Source organism: Benincasa hispida, chromosome 1, assembly GCF_009727055.1.
Source record: "Benincasa hispida cultivar B227 chromosome 1, ASM972705v1, whole genome shotgun sequence".
In the NCBI taxonomy this organism is placed as follows: domain Eukaryota; kingdom Viridiplantae; phylum Streptophyta; class Magnoliopsida; order Cucurbitales; family Cucurbitaceae; genus Benincasa; species Benincasa hispida.
Genome location: NC_052349.1, coordinates 19,983,875 through 20,006,061, shown reverse-complemented (window position 1 = coordinate 20,006,061; position 22,187 = coordinate 19,983,875). Strand labels below are relative to the sequence as shown.

The 22,187-nt window shown below is 32.0% G+C and overlaps 1 protein-coding gene across 2 annotated transcripts; it reads left to right on the top strand.

Moving 5' to 3' along the window:
* The first annotated feature begins 6,695 nt into the window (after window positions 1–6,695).
* LOC120085772 (putative pentatricopeptide repeat-containing protein At3g16890, mitochondrial) lies at window positions 6,696–13,423 on the top strand. Of its 2 annotated transcripts, XM_039041966.1 has the most exons (3): window positions 6,696–9,814; window positions 10,166–10,279; window positions 12,974–13,423. In XM_039041966.1, the coding sequence occupies exon 1, from the start codon at window positions 6,839–6,841 to the stop codon at window positions 8,927–8,929; it is 2,091 nt and encodes a 696-aa protein (XP_038897894.1). In that variant the 5' UTR covers window positions 6,696–6,838; the 3' UTR covers window positions 8,930–9,814; window positions 10,166–10,279; window positions 12,974–13,423. The 2 variants fall into 2 exon arrangements, with proteins under 2 accessions (XP_038897894.1, XP_038897886.1); XM_039041958.1 differs by having other exon boundaries at window positions 6,696–10,279.
* The last annotated feature ends 8,764 nt before the right edge of the window (window positions 13,424–22,187 follow it).

The window sequence follows — 22,187 nt, the reverse complement described above, 5'->3', positions numbered from 1 at the left end:
AATATGTGAGACATAAATATTTGAATAAAATTCAAATATTAATTATATGAATAAGATTCATATAATACTATAGATTATAATTAATATGAATAAGGTTCATATCAAAGCTATAGGTTATAATTAATATGGATGAGATTCATATTAGAATTATAGGTTATGTGAGTAGTTGTTATTTAAATATGATTCAAATTAAATTAAATATATGATAATTAATTGTTAATTCGTTAACATTTATTTAATTATATATACTAAGTTTTATTTAATATATAAATTATTTAAAATAAATTTGAATTTAAGGAAATAACTCTCTTTGGAGTTATTTGTGAAGCATGGAAGGGAGTTATAACTCCCTCTTCAATTACTTCATCTTCTCTCACATAAAAGAGGAGAAGAATTCTTTGAAAAATATCATTTTTTTTTAAAATTTCACAAAAAAAAAAAAAAGAGAGTTTTTCTCTACAAAATTTATCTTCTCCCTCACATAAGAGCTTTCTCTCACAAGAACTCTCCCTACTAAATTAAGGATCCCACAATCTTTGATTCAGGTCCGAAGAATAACAAGAAATCGAGTGGTAGTGTCTTGCTACAAGCCTTTGAGGCTCTTCTTGAATGACAAGAAAGAAAAATTTACTGATTGTAGGCAAAGAAGTCATGAGAAGAATTTAGCTTGAATTGTAACATAGGAATTGTTAAGTCCCACTAAAAAAATCGTTACAAATTAAGAACTCAATATATTCAAGAAGAGATTTCGAACCACCACAAGTACAATCGATCTTTAGGAAGTGTAGTATACCTCACATAATAGGATTCGGCTGAGAGGTTACCTTAAGTAGTAGTAACAATTTCTTTTCGCAATTGGTAGATATGTGGACCATTTATCTAACGATAACGATCCTTCAATTCATCCCAAATATCTTTGATGCAACCAGTACAAACGATACCAGCAGCAAGTTCCTTTGAGACTGAATTTATAATCCATGATGTAATAATGTCGTTATTGCATTGCCAAGTGGAAAAAAGGTTACCTTCAGGTGGTCTCTTTATTGATCAATTGATAAACCCAACTTTATTCTTTCTAGTTACAACGCCATCTTTTGCACACTTAGCCACTCTATCCGCAAGCAAATTACGAGAGCGGGGGATAAATTTAAATTCAATACAAAGGAAGAACGCCATCAAAGAAATAGTCTCTTCAATCCAACAAATGATTTCATTTTCAGCCTCAGACGTTAGGGATGTTCAAAAAATCCGATACCAAAAAAATCGATCAATCCAATCGAATCTGTACGATTTGGTTAGGTTATCAACTCATTTGGATTGAGTTAGATTCAAATAAAATGAAATTTTTATGTGTTGGGCTGGTTCATGGGTTCACTTAATATAACCTGAACCAACCCGAATTTATTATTAACTTTAAAATATATATTTTTTTTTATTATTTATAATATAACTATTTATACATATGTTGATTTTAGTTTTATTTAATTTCAATATTTTTTTAATAATTTATTTTTCAACAACTCTTAAAAGTATTTCTTTGCATTTTAGAAAGAAATTTTTCACTATATAAATTAAAATTGAGTTTTTAATCTTATTTCAATATATGCAAATAATTAAATTAGATTTTTACATATTTACATTTTACTTCTTTTTAGAACAAAATTTTAAATAAATGGCCTGATTAACCCAAACCAACCCAACCCAAATATTTTATGGTTGGATTGGATTAGATTCATTTTTTAATAAGAATTATTTGGGTTGAAAAAATTTACAACCCAAACAATTGGATTGGATCTAAAAGGTCTTAACTCAATCCAACCCAACCCATGAACACATATCCTCAATATCAGATTTATGGCTTGAAGTTCTTCTTACCATATTTTTAGAAAGTATTCAAATAAATTATTGTTATATTAACACATTATCTAAAAATATTTTAACGCATTTTAGTTTATTTATTTACAAAGAATTTGTCAAAATAAAATAGCATCTAGAGTATAGGGATAAAATACTGAAGACCACTATATTTTAAAGTGAAAAATAACTTTTTATGGTCCCACCTTTTGGCTTTAGTTTCTATTTGATTCATAAATTTTAAAATATTATATATTTAGTTTTTAAATTTTGAGTTTTGCTTCAATTTAGTCTCTAAATATTTTAAAATGTTTCAATTTTATCCTTGAAATTTGAGTTTTATTTCAATCTGGTCTCCAGATTTTAAGATTTTACATTTTTTACCTCAATTTTTCATTAAATACGCACTTTCAATTATTGACATCAGTTTCTATTAATTAATTAAAAATAATTATGAAATAAAAATTTAAAATTTAATTCTAAAATTGATAAGAAAAAAAGTAGTGAAACTTAATTAATTATAATTCTTTTAATTATTTTTTTAGTTTATTAACATAAATTAACTTTAAAAACTAAAATTGAGTATTTAGTGAAAAATCAAAGTTAAAAGTATAAGTCTTGAAACACAGTGACTAAATTGAAGCAAAACTTAAATGTCAAGGGTAAAATTGTAGTGTTGTGAAACTTATGGACTAAATTGAAATCAAACTAAAAATTTAAAGAGTAACATGAAACCTAGGGACTAAATAGAAACTATACCAAAAACTTAGGGACAAAAAAAATATTCTTTTTCCTATTTTAAACCAGAAAAAATTTGATTTTATAGATTCAAATTATATATAATAAGAAATAATTTGGACAATCAAAAGGCCATAGACTAAAATAAAATAGAATCTCAAGTATAGGGATAAAAATTGTTAAAATAATGACAAAATTGTGTTTTGACCATAAATGAAAACAATCCTTAATTTTTTTTTATTTTTTATTTTTTTATGATTTTACTATATTTATAAATAAGTTGGTCATTTTGCTATATAACAATCCACAAAATTATATTATAATCAGAAATAAAGTTATTATTAAAAAAAATAAAAATAAAGCTACAACTTTCTTACCAGTATTTTCTATTTTGACAAAAATTGTGTACAAATATATTTTAACATATGTTTAGATTACTAATAATTATTTCAACTTCAATTCTTTTATAATACAAATATATATATATATATATATATATATATAAACAAGTACAATAATTGGAAAAATAGACAGTTTCTACATATGTGTGTGTTAAAAACAGTGATACTATCTATTAATAAAGAAGTGGGGAACATATTTCAGAAAAAATAAGAAGGGGGAAAAAATATGACATTTTGCATAGCTTTCTTTCGAACCCTGCAGCAAAATAAGGCTATAACGTAGCCACTATACCAATAGAGTGCTCTTTTATGATAGGAAATTTTATTTTAATATAAAGGGATTGTTTGAGGCTCCGAGGTGAGATAGTTAGAGTTCATATGTCTGTACAGTTTATATATCTGTGTAGTTTATATATCTGTGTTTGGGGTACAGAGTTATTTAGTCTGAGTTCATATGTCTGTATTTGGGATGTAGAGATGAGTTCATATGTCTAGGTATCTGATGCAGTTTTTTGAACTTTAAATAATATGCTTTTATGATTGTTATTTTTGTTTTGAAAATTTTTTATTCAATAATTCTATCCATATTTGTTTGAATAAAATATGAATTGTAATATTTTTCTTTTAGTTTTTATAACTTTTCTTTCTTTCTTTCTTTTGTGGGCATGAACAATAATTAACCCATTACATATCATGTAGAAATATGGTTAAACAAAATGGGAAACTAAAATAAAATCAAAACTTTCTATCATTTTTTTCCATGAATTTCATTATCATTTTCTTATTTTTCTTCTTCTTTCTATTGTTGCTCTATATTTTTACTATGTCGTATATTTTTTTTAATTAAATCTCTCTCATCATCGTAAAAACCAATGGAATGTCATCATGTTTCTTCAACCGTTTCACTTTCATTTCCTCTAAATTTGGAGAAATGTTAGAGAAAAAATCTCTATTTTTCGGTGGAAAATGTTCCAGGATTTTTTTTTCTTCATTTTATGGGTTTTTTTTTGTTATATGTTACATACTTTTCAACTATATGCATACTTTTCGTCTAAATATTCTTAACACTCATTTGATATGTAAATTCATTACGTATAAATATTGCACTTAATGTAGACAAAATCATATTTTTATACAATTAATAATCCTACAACATACTTTAATAGTCATTAGTCTTATGATAGTCAGAAGTGGTTGTCAAAGTTGATTATCGAAGATGATTTTTGTTGGAGTTTGTAGTCGGAGGTAGTTGTTGGAGTCTGAAGTTGGTCACATGAAGGTGTATTGGAGTTGTTTGTTGAAGTTTGTCATCGGAGGTAGTTTTCAAATCTCGAAGTTGGGTGGGCGAAAGTGGTCGTCAAAGTTGATCATCAAATATGATTTTCGTTGGAGATTGTAGTCGGAGGTGACTATAGGAGCCCAAAGTTAGTCTCATGAAGATGATATTAGAGTTAGTTGTCGGAGTTTGTTGTCGAAGGTGGCCGTCGAAGCCTTGAGTTGGTCATCAGAGTTGCTCGCTCAAAGGTGATCATCGAAGGTGATTTTCATCAGAGTTTGTAGTCGGAGGTGGTTGTCAGAGCCTACAAAGGTGGTTGTCGGAGTTGGTCATTGGAGTTTGTTGTTGGAGCCAATTGGTCATCAGAGTTGGTAAAGCAAAGGTGGTCGTCGGAGTTGGGTCACTAGAGGTGGTTGTTGGAGTTGGTCACGCAAAGTTTGTCGGAGCTTGGAGTTGGTCGCCAAGGCTGTCATCGGAGGTGGTTGTCGAAGTCTGAATTTTGTCATCAGAATCGTCATCGGAGGTGATTGTTGGAGCTTGGAGTTGGTCGTTGGAGTTGCCATCAGAGGTGGTTGTCGGAGTCCGGAATTGGTCGCCAGAGTTGTCTTCAGAGGTAGTTGTCGGAGTTTGGAGTTAGTTCTTAGAGTGTGACGGTAGCCGATGGGTGGAGTCATTGGAAACATAGGAAGAAAATGAGAGTTGGAGTGAGTTGATAAAATATACCAATTCAACTCTACAAACATTTAAAGTTGGTGGGCCAAACAATAAGTTGATATATTATACCAGCTCAACTCAACTCATGTTTCCCAAAGTGTTGTTAACTGCAGGCAAAGTCTTTGCCCGGTTACCTTGCATCTTAATTTTTCGTAAATAGCCTAAACTTAAACGATATCTTATAATTATATTTCTATAGAGTTTTAAGATAAATTTAAAGTATATTCTCTTTCTTAGTTAATTTTCTTAGTATTTTATAATTAAAATATTTAAGGAAATAAAATGAATTTAATATTAATTATTTAGAGAGTTTTTTCTTATTAATCATTAATTACGAAAATTATGATGAATTTTTTTCCTTTTAACTGTTTGTTATTTTATTCATTAACAAATAGTTTTTATATCCCTAAGCCTTAGGAATATGTTATGGTAGTTATGTTCACAAAATTATTCACTTGTTATGAAATTTTTTCAAACAAAACATCTAACTATGAGTGAAATTTACAACAATTATCATACTTTAAAGATGGATTTTGCAATTTTTCTAGCATTATTATTATATAATATATGGTATATATTTGCAAAATGACTAAATATACATGGATAACTATAATAAAGTAAGTGGAATATATATCTTAATAGAAATGAGGTCAAAATTATAATATAGGGTATATATATTATAAAAAACCTTAAATTGTAACTGTTCTGAATGTATTTGAAATAAACATTGTATATATTTAAAATAACATTGTATATATTTGAAATAAACCTCATATATATAAAAAAATCGAAACATAGATGAAAACCAATATTTTGAAAACCAATATTTTGTACTATACTTATGTATTAAATGTAATCCATTGAATTTTGAGATTATAAATTTTAAGGCAAAATTCACGATTTGTAAAAATAAAATATTGTAAGACAAATTAGGGAAGAAATAAAATTTTATTAACTTAATGAAAATGGAAAGCTCATTTTCGGATGGGTTTTGAAAAATTTGGAAAAAACTATTTTAATGCACATGATTTAGGCTAGAAATTAATGGGGTATTATAGACTATAGCCTTGATTTTTATGTAATATTGTAACATATTAAACTATTCATGAAAAAAATGGTGGTTGATTTAAGTTTGTAATTTTGCATATTTAATTAGGTTATTAGTGTGAAAATCCTTCCATAAAAGATAAAAAAAAATTTCAGGATTGTCTCAATTTAAATTAAATTGAGAATTATATCAATTTAAATATTAAACTTTAGGATTTGTATTAATTTAAACACTAAACTGTGGGAATCGTATCAATTTAAATCCCAAATAATAGTTGTATCATTTTAAACTTTGAATTTTCATAAAGGTATCAATTTAAATCTTGAACTTTCATAAATATATCAATTTAAACCCTAAATTTTTATAAAAATTTTCAAATAAAAGATAATGAAAAGTTTAAATTGATACAACTATAAAAGTTTAGGGTTTAAATTGATACATTAATAAAGGTTTAAGGTTTACAATTATTAGTTTAGGGTTTAAATCAACATAAGTGAAAAAGTTCGAGGATTAAATTTAATTATTATTTTAAGATTTAAATTGATATAACTTTTAAAATTTAGAGTAATAAATTGGTATGTACCCCTCTTTATTTAAACAACAACCTTCTTCATCTTAATCAGATTGTTCATAAACTCGATTAAGAGAGAGAGAGAGAGAGAGAGAGAAAAAAAAAAAAAGAAAACAAATCCTTACCAAACTAGCCAAAAATATATTGTTTTCAAATATACTCTCGGACAAAAATCAGTGACCATTTTATAAACGAAGCGAGACTGGTGGGCATTAGGCTTGGTCTCCTGAAAGGCCATGAGAGGGCTTCCTTCGGCTTTCAGGGCAACGCCTGTTCTAAGAAATCGACCTCTACAAGCTTACACTCCCACCAACAGATATCGGAGACAAATCCCTTCCGATACAATCCAACGAACTTCAAAACAAAGACCCTTTAACAACACTGAAGCGCCTTCAAGAGGTAATCCTTCCCCACTAACTACTCCGTTAAAGGCTCCCAGTTTGATTAACCTGCCCACTCGTTCATCTCTTGCTGATGATAAACGTAGATTGAGTCTTAAACCAATTGATCATTCATATCTTTCTAGGATTCTATTGAGCAAGGACTGGTTTCTATTGTTAAACCACGAGTATAAGGCGAAAAGGGTCGTTTTGGTTCCTCAATTTGTTGTTAGTATTTTGCAAAATCAGGACAACCCATTAAATGCTGTTAGGTTTTATATTTGGGTTTCGAATGTCGACCCGTTACTTGCAAAGAAACAATCGATTCGAGAGGTTCTTGGCCGCAACCTTTATCGAGAAGGTCCTGATCGTCCGGTGCTATTATCTGTTGATCTGCTTCAGCAAATTAAAGAGTCTGGTCTTAAAGTGACAGAGGAATTACTCTGTATTTTATTTGGCAGTTGGGGTAGATTGGGTTTGTCAAAATACTGTGTGGAAATATTTGGGCAAATTGGGTTTTTGGGTCTTAATCCCACCACCAGACTGTACAATGCTGTAATTGATGCATTGATCAAGTCCAATTCGCTAGACTTGGCTTATTTGAAATTTCAACAAATGTCATCCCATAACTGTGTCCCTGATAGGTTCACTTATAACATTCTCATCCATGGTGTTTGTAGGATCGGGGTGGTGGATGAGGCGCTTCGTTTGATCAAACAAATGGAGGGCTTGGGATATTTTCCGAATGTTTTCACATATACAATCTTGATTGATGGATTTTGCAATGCTAAAAGGGCTGATGAAGCCTTCAGAGTTTTACAGACAATGAAGGAGAAGAATGTGGTTCCAAATGCAGCTTCTATGAGATCCTTGGTTCATGGAGTTTTTCGTTGTATTGCCCCAGATAAGGCTTTTGAACTTTTGCTGGAATTTGTTGAGAAGAAGCAGGGCGTATCTCAATTGGTTTGTGACAATATTCTTTACTGCCTTTCAAATAATTCTATGGCCAGTGAGGCTGTCATGTTTTTGAGTAAAACTGGCAAGAAAGGTTATGTACCGGACAGTTCAACCTTCAATGTCACCTTGGCATGCGTACTAAAGAAACTAGACCTGAAGGAAACATGCAATATATTTGATAATTGTGTGCAAAGAGGTGTCAAGCCAGCGTTCAGTACATATCTTACACTTATTGAAGCTCTGTATAAGGCAGGAATAATTGAGATTGGAAACCAATATATGGATCGGATGGTAAACGATGGTCTTATTTCCAACATATATTCATATAACATGGTCATTGATTGCCTTTGCAAAGGCAAATTAATGGATAGAGCATCTGAAATCTTCAGGGATCTACACTATAAAGGCATTGCTCCAAATATTGTTACTTATAATACACTTATCAGTGGGTATTGCAGAAATGGAAATATGGACAAAGCTCAGGAACTTCTTGAAATGCTATTAGAATGTCATTTTAGACCAGATATCTTCACATTTAATTCATTAATTGATGGCCTCTGTCAGGCACACAAGCATGAGGATGCTTTTGGTTGTTTCACTGAAATGGTTGAGTGGGATGTCATGCCAAATGCTATCACATATAATATATTGATACGTTCCTTCTGTGCGATTGGAGATGTTTCTAGATCTACTAATCTCTTGAGACAAATGCAACTTCATGGTATACAACCTGATACTTTCTCCTTCAATGCTCTTATCCAGAGCTACTTTCGAATGAACAAGGTTCAGAAAGCTGAGAAGCTTTTTGATTCATTGTTAAGGTTGGGTATACAGCCTGACAATTATACATATGGTGCACTTATTAAGGCATTGTGCAAATCAGGTAGGCATGATGAAGCAAGGGAGATGTTTCTCTCAATGAAGGCGAATGGTTGCACTCCTGACTCTTATACTTGCAGTCTTATTAGCGACACTCTTGCCCATATTTAGATCTTTATTAGGATGCTGAGGATATTGTGAAGATTTAAGAAAATATGACGACAAGAACATTTTATAAACAACTTGGAAATTGGGAATTGGCCGTTTATTGGAACTGATCTCATGATGTTTCCCATTTTTGAGCACTGTCAAAATGAGTGCCCCTTGTTTGAAGAGAGGAGGGCAAGTGTTTCACATTGCATTTGATGTTTAGGAGTCTGGTAAGTTCTGACTCCAAATGTTTTTTGGTCAAATAACAGTGTTGCTGAACAGCCTGAACTAATCAAGGTGCATAAGCAAGCTTGAATAGAATACCCACAGTTATTAAAAAGAACATCACGCTGTTCTCCTAAATCTTGATGCTTGGCAGTTGGGACTAGGAGCAGTTGCCTGCTAAAATTTAAGCTGCTATCGTTATCTTCGTTTGTAAGCACACGTAGGTGTGTAATAAGGCATAAACACTTCCATTTGGGCTCCTCTTATTCTCTAACAGTGTAGTTGAAACTCCAAAAGTCGTTACCTGAGGGGACAAACCTTACTACTCCCCCTGGATCATCCTGCTGGCATTATATGAGGGTTTAGAATTCAGCAGCTTATTGATGCTGTAGTCTTGCATTTTCATATACTGTGGGTAAAACAGAAAGCTCCACATCATGGTACAACTGTCATTCATGTGACCTTAATACAACGTATCAAATTTTCAATAAGAGGAAAATACTTTATTGGTTGCCTGTTTCCAATGGGAAAAGGGGATCAGGTGTTATCTTTCAATCTTTGCAAAGAAGAGTCCAAGTTTGAAGAACTTTTACTCTGATTTCTCCGTAACTATTAACCTAGGCTTGATTTGAGGACTTGACGCTCCTTTGCAGATTACGAATCATGTTTTTGACTTATTATGTAAGACACTGGGGACATCCTTACCTCTTTTATGACCAATAGAAATGAAACAAAATTCCAAGAAATCTTGATGTCGTTATTCTCTTGTGCTATTCCATTTTCCCTTTTTCTGGTTATCATGTCAGAATGATGAATGCTATAGAAAGGACTTGACATGGGTGTTTCTATCGGATTTTGAAGGGGAATTTGGTCTGTTGGTTTCACATCTAGCTCTTATGATTGAGATATCATATCAGTGTTAAAGCTGGCTTATATCTGCAATTACCTCTCTCTTTGCAGATAGGTAGCTTGCAGAGGATTATAATTTTCTTCCTTTAATTGGCGTTTGATTGTAGTTGACACTTCTGACAGGTTAGGTGGATAAAGTTGTATGTGCAATGGACGCCTCAGGTGTTGACTTTGTTGAAACATTCTCCAACTTTTGCTGCGTTTGGATCTTGTGAAGATGCTGTCCTTGTGATAGAGGTAACATGCCGATTGCATAACACATTACATGCATTCTGTTTAAAGACGGCATACTGTACTTCCTTTTATTCATGTAGGCGAACTAACTTCTATAATTTGGAGTACCCCAGAAGGAAAAAAAAAGGAAAAAGAAAAAAAGAACTGAACCTGGGATAGTTATTGTATTCAACAAAAGATTTCGACATTAAAAGAAATTTTGTTTGTAGTTGTACTGGTTGACAGTAGGTGGTGGTTTAATATTAAAGTCCTATTAAGATTTCCTTTAGCCATTATGTTTTCTCTAGACAATGGGGGGGAGGGGGGGGGGGAGGCCACTAAAATTTTCTTTATAACCTACCACATATAAGGAAAAATAATCGCAATGAATGTTGACAACTAATATTTACCCAAAATTAAAAGAAATGCTAACGCTCTATTCAAGTTGGTTTAAAGATGTTTCCATAGCTAGCATGTCAATTAATTTGTCAATAATCCATCTCATTGCCCTAGAATTTTCCTGGACATCATAGCGCCATCGTTCATTGTTGCCTTTGCTAGCCACGTCGTTCATTTCATTGAAGAGTATCACAGCCTCGCTCTTCGTCGAAGAGTTTTAATGGCCGTTTGCTGCCTTGTTGAAGTGCGGTAGATAATAGGCAATAATTCTAGAAAATTTTTAGTGGCCTCCTCCACTCACTCAAATGTTAGAGTGGACAATTTATATGCATCTTAATGGAGAACCGTTCTTTAGTAATTTTTGTTGGGAAAATCTTTTCGGTTCTACCGTAGGAACCAAAAGAAAAATTACATAGAAAATAAAAGAAGCAATCAAGAATTAATGTGAAAAAAATTTCAAACTAGAGAAAAATCACACACCAATAAAATTTTTACTATGTAAAAAATTATTACAACCACACAAAAATCTCTCTTCGACCCAATTACAAGCACTTTCAAAGCGTTTAACTCACACAATTGAGCTAGTATACAAAGTTTAGAGTGTTTTAAAGTAGGATGATTTGAAATTAAAGACATAGGGTCCTTTTATAATACTTGGAGCTCATAACTTTTTTTAACCTTTCAGATGTGGGACAACTATTTTTCTAATATTTTGTCAAAATCTAACTATTTTTGATATTCAAATTTAATGATTTAATATGATGAGCCAAAAGCGAATATAGTTCAACTGACATAAGAATGTGTTAATTACTAAGAGGATATGTGGTTCGAATTCTATATTCTATTGTACTAAAAAAAGAAAAAAATGATGAACATATTATCATCCAAAATGAAACTAATTAGACAAAACAAAAAACCAAGTGTCAATTTCTGAAAATAAGATCTTAATTCTCTGCCCTGTCTTCATATGGAACTGGAATTGCCGGCAGGGTTGAAATGGAGGAAACATTTATAGGGAAAGTCGCGTGGATTATTGGGAAGGAAGAGAAATTTGGAATGTTTACCAATTTTTAAATGAATTTTCAGCTTATTTTCCATGTTATTAAACAGAATAGACATGGCAGACAATCCATGTCAACAAATACTAGTTAATCATCATTTCGTCAGGTTAAAGTTTTAAGTAGGAATAATTTAGAATCATTTTGTAATCTTTACTAATCAAATAGATATCAGTTCAAATTTAAGGGATCAAAAGTGTATATGAACGTTAAGAGATGTTATGATGGTGGTTTGACCCACAAAAACTCACATTTATTGTGGTATTGGATCACAATGAATAAATATGAAGTTAACCCCATCGGTTTAAATTTTAATGACGGGTTTGATAAGTAGGAACCTGTGGAAATCAAATCGCCTGCATCTCCCTGTTCCCTTGGTTTCTCTATTGACAATAATAGCAGAATCCATCTCAAAGTGCTTTGCCTTTTTTTTTTTTTTTTTTGTCTCATTAATTCTGTAAGGTACGGAATGCCCAAATTCAGAAAGGGTTAGAGGTTCATTTCATGGTTTGTTGCCCTTAGTAGGAATTATACCTTTGATATCAATTAAGGGTCCTCGGCTCTAGTGCTTCACTTGCAGCGGTGTGTTCTTTATAAAAATGGCGTGGGAAGATTTGGATCATTTATCATATAGGGATGCTCCTTTTCTGTTAAGGTGTTAGATGTTGTGACACGATAGACCAAATTTCTCTTTCCTCCCTTGACAAGTGGTCTCTTTGCACTTTTGTGGAGTATTTGGCTTGACAGAAACTAGAGGCCTTTTTCAGATGTCGAGGATTCTACGCTTGGATTAATGACTCAATATTGGTTCATACTTCACAACTTTTTTGTAATTGTGATGCACTTTTTCTACCAATAGCTGGCCTCCTTTTTGTAACTTTTGTATTTCATTTAATTATGCCATCCCAATGTTGGCCCAACCCAACTTTTATTAGACTGCAACTGCAAACCCGTCGTGCATCGTAAATTTTGTGAGGCTTGGAGCGTTGCCTACGTAGTAACTTGTCAACTTGTTGTAGTTGGTGACGAAGCGAAGTTTCAGTGTATTGATGGCTAACTTTTGATATTCCTTTAGTTTTAAGAGAATATTTGTCTATTTGCTAAATATGGACCACTGCATTGATCCATTTAGTTCTGCCATTCTGCAAGTGGGTTTTATATTTATTGTATTTGCTCAGCAAATTGAATACTTTCACCATTCTTTAGATTGGAGAGTCCATGAAAAACTCTATGAGTTACTCTTTTAAAATGCATTTTGCAGGGTATAGTTATTCGTTGAGATGAAGATGAATTAGATGGCTCGAGCGAGCAGTTGGTTTGTTTCGCTCGAATCCTAATGTCTCTATGAGACAGCAAAAAGCCTTGACATTATGAGTCGATCAGATTACTTGTCAGCCAAGTTTACTTCGATGTTGTCAGCTTTATTCGGTTATTAAGAAACAAAAAGAAGACTCCAATACTTTATTCGGCTATGATTCTTCTTACAGTCGAGATCTTAAAGCTTATGACTTCGGAAACTTTACATGACCACCGTAGATACAAATCTAATCTAGTAAGAAGATTTGAACAAAAATTCACACGCTATTTGATTTCTCCTACTTATATGAATGACTATTTTGTATTGCTTTTACATATAACATTGTTCTGATCTTTCCTTGGAGATTGATTTACTACTCAACTAGTGATTGAAGCAATCTTATTGTTCTCTTAATGTATGATACTGTAGAATTTTGTTGTTTGTGTGGACTGTTTGTACAATTTTTTCCCTTTTAAATGTTTGTAATTTTAGAATCTCTCAGAAATTTATTTATGTGGAGATGATTAACTTGTGAGGGTGTACATAAAATGTATTGACATTAATGAATTTAATTCTCAATTCGGTAATAAATGAAGGGGGATTCAAACTTTTAACTTGAAGAAAAATATGTCTTTATTAGTTTCGCTATGTTTAGATGAACACTTTATTATTGTTTGAATTAGATGTAAGGACCTCTTGAATTTCACACACTTGACCTACTAAACTTACAATAACTTATTCTGATGAAAAATATATTATGTCAGTCATTGTATATACTATATTGAAATTTTGAATGAACTCTTTAATATCAGTTTGTTACATAGGAAATGAGATGCGTTTTGACAATGATTTAAAAAGTTATTGTTTATTTTGTAGATGTATACTTTTTAAACCTGGATAGGGACAATTGTAAATGTAGCGATCAGACCTAAAATATTAGTAAATATAACATAATGTAAATTTTTTTTTAGATATAGAAAAATTGACATCTAACTCTTGAAGTCTATCAGTGATAGACTATATCGCTAATAGAAGTCTATGAGCGATAGAGTCTATTATTGAAAGATTTTGCTACATTTGTAATTCTTTAGTAATGATGCTATATACTTGATTATTAACTTTAAAAGTGCTACCAAATGCAATTACCCTAAATTTATCAATTATATGCTACAAAATTATTTCCATTAGAAACATGAGTTTTTTTTTTATTACTTCATTTTTTAATTTTACGGTCACCTAAAAATAATATCCCACAAGTTTAATTACATGATTCCCTGAAATAGTCACTAGAATATCCTTGACATATTCAAATTTGTGTCGTAGAAGTCTCCATCAATGATAGCAATAGAGAGAGATGCTGCAAAAGTTTTCTATAGATTGATAGAGATAGAGAGCATTATTGTTAAAACGTCTTTATATTTTTTAAATAGTAAAAATTAAGTTTGAGTAATTTTAATGGAGAGGAGAAAGAATATAGAAAACAAGCAATTTGAATAATTTAAATTATAAAATTATAAAATTCTTCTATATATTATTTAAAATTATAGTAATAAAGGTATAAACAACATTTAACTACTATTCCATCTTTTAGTTATGTCAAATAATGAAAAAATCTTATTAAGATTATTTAGAATACTATTTTTAAAACATCAACAACCAAATAGAAACCTAATCCAAATCTTGGATAAGTATAATCTTTCCTAAAAATTATATATAAAAAGGTTTAAAATCAAAGGTTTAGGATTAAATGAAGGCTATTTTTTCAATTAGGGGTGGGTTTACACTTTTATGGTTTAAATTAGTACACCACACCAAAAAGTGACATTGAAAAGGTCAAATCATAAAATCATCATCATCAGAAGAAATATGAAAATAACTGGTTAACCAAATTTAAAATTTAGTACATAAATCAATAATAGTTGTCAATTTTTATTTCAATCATTCTTGAAATTCAGCAAACACATTAAAGTTTCTAACCATTTTAAGAGTTTAAAAAACACAAACATGCATTTAAGATTTAAAAAAAAGGTGTAATGAGAGTCGGTCATATCTCAACTTTAAAGTATTGGTACATGTCCATTTGAGGGAGAAATTTAGGAATGATATTATTTAAAGAAAAATATTCAAGTGTATCTCAGTACACTACAAGAATTTGGGTCTATCTCGACGGTAAAAGTCATCGGCATAAGATGAAAGACCGTCGAAAAAATCTTTCCTTACGATGGGGAAGTCGTTAGCAACAGTGTCGGGAAAGCTTCGTCGGGGAAACCTCTCCCAATGGTATGGAAGTCATGTCATAGGGAAAAAGAATTATCTCGACGAATATAAGATGAGACTTTTCCCCCGACCCTAAAGAACACCGTCTGGACAAAGGGAAAACCCCCGAGGTTCAACCGTCGGAGATTTTATGGTTATCCCGACAATTTAAAAGTCGTCGGGATGAGTTAATATATCTCGACGGTGTGGTTGCTTTCGGGCGATTTTACTCTCGCCCAACGGTGACTAGGGACCGTCGGGAGATATTAATATAGCCCAATGGTACTCTAACCATCGGGCTATGGTCCTTTACCTCGACGGTCATTAGCCACCGTCGGGATATCTTTTAAATCTCAACGGTTAGTAGTAACCGCAGGATTTCTCCCATGGACCATCGGGATATATCTTTTAACGTCAGGATTATATGTTTAACCAAATATCATACTTATTTAAATCTGTTTATTTATTATTTTTTTTTTAGACCTATTTTTTTTTTCAAATGTCACACCTGTTTGAATCTTACAAATATCAATCAAACTAAAATAAGATTGCCAAAATCAAGGAAATATCTATAATAGATAGTAAATAATATATAGAAAATATGTCTAAATCTAAAATCTTAATCCAAAAGTTATTATTGAAGGAAATCGAACTCGAGATTTCCATGAGCAGTGAAAATAGATCATTCCAAATTACAATCATGAATGAACATTACAAATTACAGTCGAAACAGAAACATGCGGTTATACAATCAATATGAAATTACAGCATGAAAACTACAAATGAACAAGGCGAAAGCTACAAACATTTGTAAACTCATCTCCACGCTCCTTGCTCACGAACGCTCGAATACAACAACCTTGAACGCTCGAACAACACGACTGCAACTCTACACGAACACTTCTGCTCGTCCTCTGTGATCCCCTCGGTCACGAATACCTCCAACAACACACGAACAACCTCCACAGAACCTCGACGGTGTCGAGTTGAGTAAGACACCACCAAGAAGGTTACCTTGGTATTCTCGGTGTGAGAATCCATATGGTGGGTTCTGTTCGAACTTGGAATGAGGCTGATGAATAAGGATTCAACAATCGTGTACATGATTGGGCAATGAGCAAGTGGAAGATGGCTAAAACTTATCGCATAGGTCAATGCCTAATTGTTTAGCTAAAGCTAAACAATCGTTTAGTAAAAGCTAAACGATCGTTTACTAATCGCTTAGTAAATCTGTATTTACTTACAAACATTGTGAGTTTTATTTTTGCGAGAGAAATCTCAAAACCAATTTTCAATGTTTGTAAAAGTTTACTAAAATTAGGAAAATAATTTTCCTTTTAACTCACGGTTACCATGAATCACCAATAACCAACCACTATGATTATTAAAGAAAAAGAATTAATTATTCAATAATTAATATTATTATAAATATAAATGATAACCAACTTATCATACTATATTTATAACCTATAGTTTTAATATTTCATCTCATGAAACATATAAACCATAGTTCTTAATGTAAATCTCATTTACATCAATCCTCCATTAGATGTATCTCATACATCACACCGAATATATCATATATAATACTTATTTTATTCATCAAACAATGTGTATCTTCAAAACAACGAGACACCGGGAGAATTAGGACACCAATCCCAATAACTATAACATCCATAATTCCTTAATCCGAACCACAACATCCATAATTTCTTAATCCAAAAAAATATTACATGATAACAAAGTACATAGTGAGAGATGCATCTACAACCTTAATCCACAATTCTTAAATCCAAAATAACATTAACATCTCAACCTAAATATACTTGTCGGGAGATGCATCTTCAACAAAAATCTTATACCTACAAAATACAAATTTAAATAAGTTTAATGCTTAATATACTATATACCAATCTCAGAATGAATATAAAATTTAAAACTTAACTAAGAACATTTGCATAACTCAACGACAATAGTGGACACGTCTTTTTTTAAGTATGTCGAACACCAATTAGAAGAAGCCTCTGAAGCAGAACATGCGAGTCGTGAGTTTTTAGCCCCCATAGCTTTCCATCTGTCTCACTCACACATCTTGATATATTGGATACAAACTCATTAGGAAATTTGACTAATTTCATCCACTTACAAAATGAAACCTTGTCATTAGTAGTTAATGCATTGCAGCGTGTGGCTTTACAACTTTATCTCCTACCTTTTGCAGGTGTAGTTCTTTTCGTATGTTTAGATTTTCTAAATCCAAATGAGCATTAGTTGTATTCTTATTCTTTCCCTCAATATTTAATAATGTGCCTACCAAATTATCACAAATATTATTTTCAATATGCATACCATCCAACTTGTGTCTCAATAAAAGTTTCGACCAATATTGAAGTTGGAAAAATATACTTTTTTTATTCTAACTTAAACTTCGTTTCCGTTTTTTTATCACGTTTCTCTGGATGTTTGCTAAGCAGGGGAAAATTTCACAAGTTCACATCTCGTAAGATATGTTCTCCATCCATGTCAATTGGAGGAGGTCTACATTCTACTTTTCGATCAAATTGTTTGCTTTTGCGCTAACTATAATTATCTGGAAGTAACGTTGATGCCTCAAAAAACATTGTTTTCCTCTTAACCTCATTGATGATGTATCCTCTTTACAAATAGGGTATGCTTGGTAACGTTTGGTACTCCATCCAAATAGGTCACCATACGCAAAGAAGTAGTTAATAATCCACAATAAGCTCGCACGTATTTGAAAGTATTCGTTGTTAACACAATTGTAAGTGTGCACACCATCATTCTATAACCCCTTTAACTCTTCAATCAATGACTGTAAGCAAATATCGATTTCTTTTCCAGGAGATTTTGGACCGGGTATATGAAGGGAGACAATGAAATTTGTCTCTTTCACATATTTTTAAGGTGACAAATTATAAGAAATGAACACCACTGGCCACATATTATATGATGTACTCATTTCCCGAATGGATTGAATCCATCTGAAGCTAGTTCTAAACGAACATTATTAGGGTCTGAAGCAAACTGAGGAAACTCATGATCAAAATGCTTCCACCCTTCAACATCAACTGGATGTTGCAACATTCCATTAATTTCAACACGTTTATCTTTACGCCACCTCATTTCAAGTGCAATATGCTTAGTTGCAAATAATCGCTTCAATCTTGGTATTAAAAGAAAATGTCGTAAAATTTTATGTGGAATCTTTTTACTTTTTCCATATTCAATTTTATATCGAGATTCACCACATACTGGACACTATTGCAAATCAACAAATTCTTTCCAATATAGGATGCAATCGTATGTGCAACCATGAATATACTCATAACCAAGTCCTAAGTCACGTAATTTTCTTTTAGCTTCATAAAATGAACTCGGTATAGATGCTCAAACCGGAAACGCTTCTTTTAACAATTCAAGTAACAAATCAAACGACTTGTTGGTCCAACCGCTAAGAACCTTAGTATGCATCAATTTCACCAAGAACAACAATGAATAGAAATTTGTACAACCAGGGTATAACTGGTTGCATGCTTCATTCATTAAGTCTTCAAATAAGCTTGAATTGTTATCTCTTTCTTGGGCATTGGTGTGTATCTCATCTTCATTTTCTTCTTCATTTACATCAGCAATTGGACACTGTAGATCATTTATAATATTCAAAATTTCATTTTCTTCATCTATAACATTCATCTCTATCATACTTAATCTACCATCATATGTCGATTGAGATGTGTGACTCTCGTATCCCCTAGAAAAGTCGACTGGGTCTCCATGATATACTCATTGATGATGAGATGGAGAAATTCCCTTAATAAATAAATGTCATTCAACTTCATCTATTGGCTCCCACCTAGCATTCATACATTTTCTACATGGACATCTTGTTTTTTCCGGCTTATTAACATGAAGTTTTTCAACACCAAGGAATCAATATACTCCTTCTGCATACTAAGTTGATAACTTATTCCTAATCTTAATCCACTCTTTATCCATTCTTAATAATATATGCGATAAATTGAACCTGTATGATTTAGAAGATTAGTTATATTAGAACATATAATTCCAATTTCTAACTTTTAATTTCATTTCATTTACTTCTTGTTCGTGTTTTTTTTTTTTTGTTAATTTCCGAAATCATCCTTGAAAATGAAGTTTTCCTTTAAGGGATTGACAATCCCTTGTAATCTAATCATTCTTGAAAACAAATGTCCCACACTTCAATGTTTAATTATTGTCATTCTTCACTCTCTTTCCAAATTTGTCATCCTATCGATACAATTTTAATGCCATTACCAATATAACTCCACTAGCTAAAGACAATACTAATAGATTTTACCTGGAAAAAAAAAAATGCTCTCTCCACCATCATTACCAATTCATCGCTTCTCTCCTTTCTCCAATATAATGGACACATTCCTTTGGCCTCTCCTTTTCTTTTATCCTTCAAACTTTCTAAATTTCGTCAGATATGCATGTTTGTCGGGTAGAAAGGGATTAAACTTCTAACCACTCTTAAGATTTATGAGTGTGCCAACAAACTCTTTAAAAAATGGAGTATAAAATTACACACACTCTTTAAAAATGTTCATATATAAAAATTTGGGGATTTATTTATTTTTTCTTGTCCATACTATGGTACTAAATAAAAAACAAGTTCTCACCAAGTGGATGGTATTAAATTCAATTGTAGTTCACCAAATTTCTAAAATCCCTTCCTTCCAAATCAAATTCTTGACATAATCAAATATTCTTACACTTTAAACATATAATACGCTCAAAATCAAATATTAAACTTCAAAAGGTTAAATAACAAAGTTCTAGTTTTATAATAATAAGCTACAAATCAAATTTTAGTCATATAACCTCCATAATCATATTTTGAACATACAGTAAACTAAAAATCACACTTTCATGTAACAATAAGCTCTCAATAATGAAGTCTAAGCTAAAAAAAAATAATAGAAAATCTTACATACCTCCAAATGCTCGACCAAACAGAAGAAAAGAGTGCACGACGACTGGCCAGAAGAGAGAGCACGACAACCACGACGATTGGACAGAATATATCGACCGGACGGCGTGCGAACGAACGAAGGAGAAGAATATTGAGAGGAAGAGGAGATGGCGATCTTGAGGGAAAAAAAGGGAAGAGATCGACCATGGCTGAAGAAGAAGAAGAAGAAATCAGATGAAGGAGAAGAATAAATCAGAGCGCGGATGAACGAAGATATCGACCGGACGACGTGCGAGCGAATGAAGGAGAAAAAGAAATTAGGGAAGATGAGACGACGAGCTTAAGGGGGATATTTATATTGGACTTTTCCCAATGGTCGTCTACCTGACCGTTGAGATAAAGTTAGTAACCGCCGATGGTCACCCACTTACCATCGGCGTAACTTAGAAGTCCCGATGGTGTTCTAACACAATCGTAGGCTAAAGATCTCCAAATTCCCAAAAGAATCTTTTTATATTTATATTAGAACTTAGAACGCCCGACGGTTGACTGAAAACACTGTCGACTAAAATCTCCAAAGACGGTTAAACGAGGACCGTTAGGATAAAGTTAATAACTGCCGACGGTTGCCCTCCCCCATCAGCCAAACTTAGAACTCCCGATGGTGCTCTGGCACAACCGTCGGCTAAAGTTCCCCAAATTATCAAAAAAATCTTTTTATATTTAATTAGAACTTAGAACACCCAACGTTTGGCTGAAAACCGTTGACTTAAGTCTCCAAATCCGACGGTTAAACGAGGACCATCAGGATAAAGTTAATAACTGTCGACGGTCACCCCTAATCGTCGACCAAAGTTCCCCAAATTCCCGTAAAAATCTTTTTATATTTTATTAGAACTTAGAATACCCGACGGTTACACGAAACCGTCGGGCGTATTTACAAAATGCCGATGGTTCAATGCCCACCGTCGGGCTAACTTTACAAATTCCAATAAATGTTTTTTTTACATACGACACACCTTGCCCGAAAGTTGATTGACCACCTTCGAACGAAAATACGAACTCCCAAAGGTGTTCGTAGACCGTCGAGGTAAAATAAAATGTCTGATGGTTGGAAATAACCGTCGGGCGAAAGTCTAAAAAGTCCGACAATTTGTTAGTAGACCGTCGGGACTAGTTGGATGTCCGATGGTTTGTTAGTAGACCATTAGGATATCATTTTATCCGACCCTTTGTTCATACCATTGGATATGTTAAATCCGCCGATGCTTTTTTGTGCGGAGATGGAAAACAAGCAATTTGAATGATTTAAATTATAAAATTATAAAATTTTTCTATATTATTTAAAATTATAGTAATAAAGGTCTAAACAACATTTAACTACTATTCCATCTTTTAATTATGTCAAATAAAGAAAAAATCTTATTAAGATTATTTAGAATACTATTTTTAAAATTTCAATGACCAAATAGAAACCTAATCCAAATCTTGGATAAGTATAATCTTTCCTAAAAATTATATATAAAAAGGTTTAAAATCAAAAGTTTAGGATTAAATGAAGCTGTTTTTTCAATTAGGGGGTGGGTTTACCACTTTTATAGTTTAAATTAGTACACCGCACCAAGAAGTGACATCGAAAAGGTCAAATCATAAAATCGTCATCAGAAGAAATCTGAAAATAACTGATTAACCAAATTTAAAATTTAGTACATAAATCAACAACAGTTGTCAATTTTTATTTCAATCATTTTTGAAATTCAGCAAACACATTAAAGTTTCTAACTATTTTAATAATTGAGTTTGAAAAAAAAAACCCAAACATGCATTTAAGAATAAAAAAAACGGTGAAATGAGAGTCGGTCATATCTCAACTCAACTTTAAAGTATTGGTACATGTCCATTTGAGGGAGAAATTTAGGAATGATATTATTTAAAGAAAATTAG